Genomic DNA, 8,935 nt, shown 5'->3' on the forward strand with positions numbered 1-8,935 from the left:
ATCAATTCTCCATTACTTCCAGCACTATAGTCAAATGAACATTCTTGTAAATAATCCTTTTTCTTCTTCAACTTGTCTATCACAAAATCTGCATCTCTTTCTCCAATAAATTCAATCCAATTCCTTTTGAAATTTTTTGTATCTGTTCCTGTAGCTCCAGTATTCTCAAACCACCACCGGACTCTTTTATATATTTATATGCAACACTTGGTCCCATGTTTACATTTGAGATATCATATATGATTTTCTTTTGTGAAAATGTGAGTCTTCTTTCAAAATTTAGAAAAATTTTATCTTTTACATGAACAAATATATGTGTATTTTCTTCTTTAAGTTCATATATGTGCCATACTTTATTATTGTTAACTTCATTCTCACATATTCTTCACAGTTTACTCTAATAGAAGGTTTTCTGCTTTTTTTTGTTGTTGTTTGAATCTTTTAGAGTATCATATGCACATTTATTATTTGATCCTTGCATATTGCATACTATGTATCTTCTTTTATAACCTTCTACTCCTTTTACTATCTTTGTAGATCATATTCTTGTTTCAAAACCACTTTTCCTAGCATATTCTTTATAAAATATTAAACCATCTTCAAATGTAGGAAAAGTTTGTCCCTTATAAGGTCTCATATCTAAATTCGGGATCTAATATGCTCTTCCATTAATTATTCTCACAATTGGATCATACATAGAATATGATGAAGATTCTACATTCTCTGATGAAGATCCAATATTTGCTGTCATAGAACCATTGTTAATAATTCATAAAACATTGTATATTAAATCATATAGTACAAAAAAATAATATTTTTTAATAACAAAATTACCTTGATCATTACTTTCTGAATTTGTTGTTTTATTGTTTCCGCTTTCGGCATCATCAACATGCATTGTACATTCTATATTTGTTGAATGTTGATCCATAACTTGCTTTTGACCTAATATTAACATAGAACATGATATTAACACAATTTTTATATATATCATTGTTTATATTTGATTAACCTTTTGTATTGGTCAATTTCAATATCACTCGTCATATTATCAATAAAAAATTGAAAACAAATGTTTTTCCTACATTAATTACGATGATCTAAATTTTTTTATGAATAAAAATTCAGTTTTTAATCTAATCATAAAACAGTTCCGTATATGAACAAATTTTGTTATAATTCATGTCTTTTCAATCGTAATGTATTTAACTATCGACGAATAGAGATTTAAATCGAAGTTTTTACAATAAATTAGATTTAATCATGTCAACTTCATAGATGACTTCGTTAAAATCGTAACTGATTTATCGTGTTTTAATACAGAGCATTACAAATCGGCAGTAACGCATTTTTTTGAGTTCGAACCTAAGCTAATTTTGTGTTATGTGAATCTAAATTGTAGAGTTTCAATAGAATCAATGATAATTTCAATTTAACCTTATTTGAAATTCTAAAAGAACTTGAATGAATGATGATCAAAGCAAATTTTTTTCGTTTTTTGAAACAAAAATTCATGATTATCAGTAAAAGATAAGTTTTTAATATGAATGTAACCCGATTTCGTATGATTTGAATCGAATATTGAAGATTTTAGTAGAAAGAATCTCGATTTTGTCGTTGTTCTTCGAATTAGCTTCATGATAGGAGGTGTAGACGTCGTCAACCTGAAAGCTAATGACGTCGTCAACCTTTTAATCTAATTGCACGAACGAGTGCACAAAAGAGCAAGAGAAACTTTTTTTTTAAATCTATCATCATATATAATCAATTGTTGCACCATGCATTAAATAAGTCATGGGTATATCCGATGCCTACATAGGTGACATGTCATCACTAAATAAATTCTTTTTACTTTTAATTTTATTACCTATAACGACGAGGACATTTCACTCCTATAGGTATTAGGTCTGAATTTGTTTCAATTTCTATAGCGACATGTCCTACCTAAGGGTAGAAACCAAATTTCTAATAATTTTTTAATTTTATTTTAATTTTCCAAAACTAACAACAAATTTAAAAAAAAAAAAAAAAAAAAAAACCAAATTTCAAGAAATACATCAATTTTAATACCATAGTCTAAATACAGAGCAATTATTCAATATAGCAATCATTTAAAATCTAACTAAAAACAAATCATTTGGAAAAAAACAATTCATTGAAAGAAACAAATTATTCAGAAAAAACAATCATTAAAGAAACTACTCATCGTCTCCTGATTCCTCATCATCATTATACTCTTGTAGAAGCACATCACTATGCTGGTTGCAAGCTTTTGGCCCACTCCCTTGGTGTGACTGTGACCATCGACTGAAGAAGAGAATTGTCCATGCTCCTTACATGCATCTTACTTTACAATAAGCCTCTTCTGCATTTTTTTTTTTTTTTAAAAAAAGAACGTTCAGAAGTAGTATTTCGTACCCCAAAAGGAATACTACATTTTGCATTTCCTCAACTAAAAATGAATTTAGACAACAAAATCGACAGAAATTTAACTAAAAAAAGATGCAGCTTTTATCCCATTGACAGTGCAGCACCTGTTTTGTGTTTTTATTTTCTTACGAAAAGCTACAAATTTTCTGGTTAAATTCAAGAAATAGCAGCACACTTTCATAACTGCTGCTGGAATTTTGTTCTGAAGCTACAATTTATCTTGATTATTGTTTCATAATCTTTATATTTAGCACAAACAGAATCTAAAATAGACTGGATTTACATTCTTTGTCATCAGTTTTACATTTAGATTTTAGAGGAGTTAGAGAGTACATAGCTATGGAATCTCAGCATTACCTCCACATTTATATTTAGTACAAACAGAACCTAAAACAGTTTTGTCAATTGTGACACCAAAGTGATACAACTACCTTTACTTTATAGGGAAAAGTCAAAGAATAGCAACCTACTTTAGGTCGATTTCCATTTTAGGCAATGAATTTTTCCTTTTACTCACATTAGCAACCAACGTTTATTTTCATTCATTTCAGATAAGAATTCAATTACCAGGTAATGTTAAGATGTTAACATGGTAATGATCTGGACTTTCTACGTATATTTCAACTAAAAACAAATTTCCATCTTTAATTATTTTCTAAGCATTTTTCAAAGCCGAAATGACTGGGAAAGAGAAAACCCCTGTAAAATTGGTCCTAAAATGGATAGAAAATATAGTGCATGAAAAAGTACATTGCCTAAACTGGGAACCGACATAAAGTAGGTTGCTATTATGCATAATTGAGCAGACTCAGGACCAACAGCATCCTATTATAATCTATCTTTTGAATCAACAATATTATGTATCAACAAAATAGCAAAGTATTAACTTACATAATCATTAGCCCAGCCACAGATTTGATTATTAGCAAAAGTCTTATTATCTAATTTATGCATACATTGATCTATAAACTACAAGAAGTGAAAAACAGAGGGAGGGGTTACCTTCATATTAAACTCGTAATTTCCAGGGGATATGAGAGATCAGGGGCCAGTAGTTGCCTCTTTTACTATACTTTTTTTTTAGCTCTGGGCATCCATAGATCCTCACACTCGAAAGTGAAGGCAGAAACACTTTTTGTAGATGCCTGAGAGAAAAATGGAGTCTTGTTGAAACTTATTTCACTTTCTCAAAGTTTCCGACCAAAATTTCAGAAAGCAAAGAGTGCAGAATAGAGACTGCAGAATAAATCAAAATCAACATTTTTAATGAAACCTCCCTCCATACACTTGATCAATGTCATTTTAAATAATAGGTTGTAATGAGTTAAGTTAGTATTACTCATAGGTTAGATGGATTGATGAATGAGGAGCATAATAATTGACATTTTAAAATAAATAATTCTAAAATCCTCATGTATGTAAAATGATTCATCATTTGAACATATTCATATTGTTTGTTGGTACTTCAAGTATTAGTATAAAGATTTTAAAGTCTAACTTGTACAACTTCACCAAATAATGCGAACTCTACAATCAATCCTAATTCACAGATTATTTTGGAATTTTGAATCTGCTGTTTTTCTTTAGAAAATTGAAGTAATTAGACTTCTTAATTAACCATTTTGACTTATTTTGGAATTCATGGTGGGCTTTCCATGTACAAAACATCAATCATATTTAATAACTAGAAGCGAAAAAATAAGCAAGTGCATGTGCATTTTAGCATCCATATATATCGACACACTAACAATATTTTTTTTATTATATATATTTATAATTTATCAAGGTGGGGGGAGAAGCATACCTTCAGATTAAGTTTGTAACTTCTCACTATATGTTGGTGTAAGGGATACGTGAGATGTGGGACCAGTAGCAGCCTCTTTTACTACTCATTTCTTTCAGATTTGGGCATCCGATAATTTTCAAACTCAAAAGTGAAGGCAGCAACATTTCTGGTAGATTTATGGTCTTTGGGCACTTAGAAATGGAGAGATGCTGGAGGGAGGTGAGGTGTTGGAGTCCCATTGAAACTGATTCCACTTTCTTAAATCCATCTATGTCAAGAGAGGTAAGAGATGAAGGAAGAAGATGGGACAACTGACACAAATTACTTGTATCTTCCGACTGTCCACCCATTAAAATTAGTTTAACAAGTGAGGTTGGAAAAGACTGTGGGCCCCACTTTGAAATGGGCTTCTTCAACCCCCCTATTTTAAGATAACACAATTTTGGAGGCCAAAGCCCACCAGAAAAGGAAGCATCCAAGCTTTGACAATCTACTATCGTTAGATGTGTTAACACACTGAGTTTTGGCAACTCGTGGTCAGGAAATGACTCCATATTTGGACAATTGATTATTACGAGTTGCCTGAGGTGATTGAAGGAACTCAATTCAGTGATCGATTTCAGATTTGGCCAATTATTTATTATTACAGATTCAAGCATGAGTATGTTTGAGTTGATCAGAGGCTTCTCTCGTCCTCCTACCAACTCCTTTTCCAATAATTTATTACAACGCTCAATCCAAAGTGACTTAAGGCTATTTGGACAGCTGCAATGCTCCAAGCTGTCACAATCCATTACAAACAAGCTTGTAAGAGATGTTAGGTTGCTCCCACAATTATCCTCCTCCTCTTTCTCTCCTAAACTCACCAAATTTGAACAATTCCATACATTCAATGTCCTTAAATTCACAAAAATCTTACTTGCCTCTGCTTCTGATTCCCACAAGTATCTTATTTCATTACACAAATAGATGCTTAGTTCTTCAACTGCCCCAAGATACTCAATAACACCTCCCCACACCTGATCATTAAGTCCTGAAATAGCTCTTATATCCAACTTGGTAATCGATGAAGCTACGTGAACCAGACTTCCTACCACTTCATGACCGCACCCACTTATCCTTAGAACCCTGACAGAAGGTAAAGCTTCAAGTGAGACTCTAACCAAATTAGGACAACTTTCAATACGAAGCTCTTGAAGGCATGGAAATGTTGTATCGACAAGTACCCCATTATTATTGGTTGACCATGCCTTCCAACCTTTCATAGAATAAAAAGATAGTTTTTCAAGTGAAGGGAATGCAAGACCAGTCCCAAGCAACTCCTGACCCACAACTTTTACCTCATCCATCCCTGCAATATCCAACTCCTTAAGCGATGGTAGCTGCCCAAGTGGCGGGAGAGAAGTACACTTTTCACAACCTCTTATCGAAACACGACTCAGCCGACCAAACGAGGGATCCCCAACCCAACTTGGAAACTCTATACCTCCATATGACACGATTTCTAGTTCTTTTAGACTATCACTACAAGGCTTCAGCACATTCAGGACCTCCTTTTCAAGTGTTTCCTTTCGAGAACCATCAAATTCATAACTCCATTGCAAATGTAACTCACTTGGCCTCTTTTCAGATAAGTTTGCTTCCTGTGCATGCATTGAGCCTTGTACTTTTTCCAGCCCCTTAATGGTAATTTTCCCTTGGAGAGCCATTAAATCTTTAATATCAGTTACTGAAAATCCATTGCCTCCTTCAATAACCATCCCATAAAGAGTTTGTAGACTTTTCAACTCAAGAATCCCTAAGGGCATCTTCCTCAAACATGGAGTATCCCTCATGTCAAAATGCCGCAAATTTTTAAGCTTTGAGAAGCTGTCGGGCAACTTTTCCAAACTGCAACAGCCAGAAACAATCAACGTCTGCAAATTACAAAGGTTGCAGACATTATCCGGTAAATGTGTGATTTTAGTTTGAGATAAATTAAGATACCGCAAGTGTTTCAAACTACCAATTGATTCAGGTACCTCACTTATGCTAAGTTGACACAAACTGAGGACCCTTAATAAAGGTAACTCAAGAAGTAAGTCATCAAGGACCTTATTTGATAAGTAAAATATTCTCCAACTTTCTTTTTTCCCAGGATACAATGCTAAGAATGTTCTCAAATTTTTAGCTTCTTTCAATGCCTCAAACCTTTTGTAAACCATGTAATCCTCACAAACAAATGACATATGGCGATACTTTTCCAAACCTTCCTTCCTAAATTCTTTCTTCATCTCAATGTCCATCCTTGACAAAAAATCTCCAGCAACAAATGTAGCCAAGTCATTCATCAGGTCATGCATCACAAACATCGATTTGGCATCAGGGGCATGCTGAAAAAATGATCTTGACAACAATTCATCAAAACCTTCATGGCCCAAGCGTTCCATAGACTTACTTGTGGTTGATTGGTGCAAAAACCCTTCCGCCATCCACAACAAAATCAACTCCTCCTTATCGAACACATAGTCTTTTGGGAACAAGGAGCAGTATGCAAACAACTGCTTCAAAGAGGCAGAGAGATCATTATAGCTTAGTTTAAGAGCCGGAACAATCTCATCTCCCTTTCCTGACTCCCATATTTTATTATTCAACAACTCCTTCCATTCTTCTTCGTCTGTTTTTGTTCTCAACAACCTCCCAAGTGCGATCAAAGCCAATGGCAAACCGGCACATTTTTCGATAATACCTTCGCCATGTGGTTTATGTGTTGGATGTGAATCGAAGTTATCTTCACCCAATGCATGCTGACAGAATAAAGAGAGAGCACTGTCATGTGACAAAACGGAAAGGTTGTAAGGTTGCTTGTAACCGAGTTTGGTTAGCAATGACTGCTTCCGGGTCGTCATGATAATTTTACTTCCAGCTGCCCCTGCAAGAAATGGGCGTTCCAGAATTTCCCAATCCGCATAGCTTTCACTCCAAACATCATCAAGAACAAGTAGAAATCGTTTCTTTGAAATCTTCTCTTTTACAGCTACTTGAAGGAGATTTAAGTCCTTAAATTCTTGGTTTCCACCTCCTATCGATTGGAAAATAATTTTGCTTATATTGAATATATCAAACTCATCAGAAACACAAACCCACGCCTTGAGTTCGAAGTGATCCTTCTCTTGCATCTCGTCATACAAAAGTCTAGCTAGAGTCGTCTTACCCACACCACCCATACCAACTATTGGCACGATGCTAAAGTTTCTATCGCTTGGTTCATCCTCCAGCAGCTTATGGAGCAATGCATCCTTATCACCTTCACGACCAATAATGCTAGATGCATCTACCAAAGAGGTCTGTAATCTTCTGTTGGTATGTTTTGGGCTTTCACCTTTCACACTTAAGCCAAGATTATCTTTTTCCTCTACCAGTTCTTGTAACTTGATGGTAATATTATCTAACTTGTTACGCATCTTACTACTTAGTGAGAAATTTGTGCAACAAGTTGGGATTATCTTTCTTACCAAGCTAGTGGAGGCTCCAGATTCGTGGGTCAACTCACGATGCATAGTTTCGGTTGCCAAATCATCAAGTAGGTCATCTATGTCGTAAGACAAATGTTGGAGACCATTCAGCCATTCTTTAACAGCTTCATCACTTATTTCCTTCTCAGAAGCATCATTAAGCACAGATCTGATCTGGATTAATGACCTCTTCAGTTTCTTGAGCTCAGAATCAATCCCCTTGGAGCGAGCGATCTTCTTCAAGGCTTCAGAGGCCAGCTTTTCAAAGACTACTGTCAAGAATGCAGAAAGAACGATTTCAGCCATTGCTTTATTGTTAGAGCAGAGAATATAAAATAGAGATTTGGATGAAAGGATGCAGAGAGAGAATGTATCAATAATTGTTTATTCTGGAGAATGTATCATTATACAGGGAGAACAATCTGAATTATTGCTTATTGTAGAGATGTGGATGAAACAAATCCACACCAAAATTTTGTGGCCCCTAAAGTTGCAAGTTGCAATTGTCCAGATACACAGTATTGGAGTTTTTAACTAAAGGAAAGTAGCTACAAATATATATATTTACCAAATCATTATATTTAAAAGTTTGCTTACAAAAGATGTAAATGTTACTTTGACCCAATTTTTATACCAATAAATAAACAAGTTGACCGTTGTTTCTGCAATGGTCACCACCTTCTTCTCCTATAGTTATATTGCTTAAATCGATGTTATCTTAACTGTGTTAGCCTTCCATTCTTTGATGGGTTTTCATCGTCCAAACCATTTGAGCTTAAAGTCAAGAACATGAAATGTAGAGGTTGCCAATTGCATTCTCATTGTTAGTGTTCCAGAAAGAGATGGATCTTAGAGACCAAACCACCTTCATTGCATACAATACCAGTTTCAGTTCCAAAGAAACAAGAGCTTATGCGTTGATGTGGTATTTAATGGCAGAAAAGAAAGAAAGACAATATGAAAGGGCAGATTCTCGATGCTGACAAATGGTGACATGAATGAGTATTTTTTAGCTCTTTCATGCTTAGAATGTAAGTTATAACTAAAGGAAAGTGGTCAGATCAAGTTGCATATATGCATTGAACGAAACCTAAATCGATATTTAAGAAGAAAATTTGTGAGGTCTGACTGTAATTATGCCCTAGTTACATACTTTGATGCAGATTGATGTACGATTGTTCATGAGTCTCATACAAAAGTTCAGAAAATAAACCGGTTAATGAAA

General features: G+C 34.3%; 1 protein-coding gene across 2 annotated transcripts; it reads right to left on the reverse strand.

Moving 5' to 3' along the window:
- Positions 1-2,043: 2,043 nt before the first annotated feature.
- Positions 2,044-8,120, reverse strand: LOC145093818 (putative disease resistance RPP13-like protein 1). Of its 2 annotated transcripts, none has more exons than XM_079032073.1 (3): positions 4,235-8,120; positions 3,433-3,575; positions 2,044-2,365 (listed from the first exon to the last, which is right to left on the reverse strand). In XM_079032073.1, the coding sequence occupies exon 1, from the start codon at positions 8,014-8,016 to the stop codon at positions 4,261-4,263; it is 3,756 nt and encodes a 1,251-aa protein (XP_078888199.1). In that variant the 5' UTR covers positions 8,017-8,120; the 3' UTR covers positions 2,044-2,365; positions 3,433-3,575; positions 4,235-4,260. The 2 variants fall into 2 exon arrangements, with proteins under 2 accessions (XP_078888199.1, XP_078888198.1); XM_079032072.1 differs by having other exon boundaries at positions 3,433-3,666.
- Between the last annotated feature and the right edge of the window lie 815 nt (positions 8,121-8,935).

The sequence above is a fragment of the Lactuca serriola genome, chromosome 3, assembly GCF_051521515.1.
Source record: "Lactuca serriola cultivar US96UC23 chromosome 3, Lser_US96UC23_V15, whole genome shotgun sequence".
In the NCBI taxonomy this organism is placed as follows: Eukaryota; Viridiplantae; Streptophyta; class Magnoliopsida; order Asterales; family Asteraceae; genus Lactuca; species Lactuca serriola.

Bases quoted from the DNA above. Each gene is read 5' to 3' on its own strand.
- LOC145093818 (XM_079032073.1), bottom strand. From the start codon at position 8,016: ATGGCTGAAATCGTTCTTTCTGCATTCTTGACAGTAGTCTTTGAAAAG.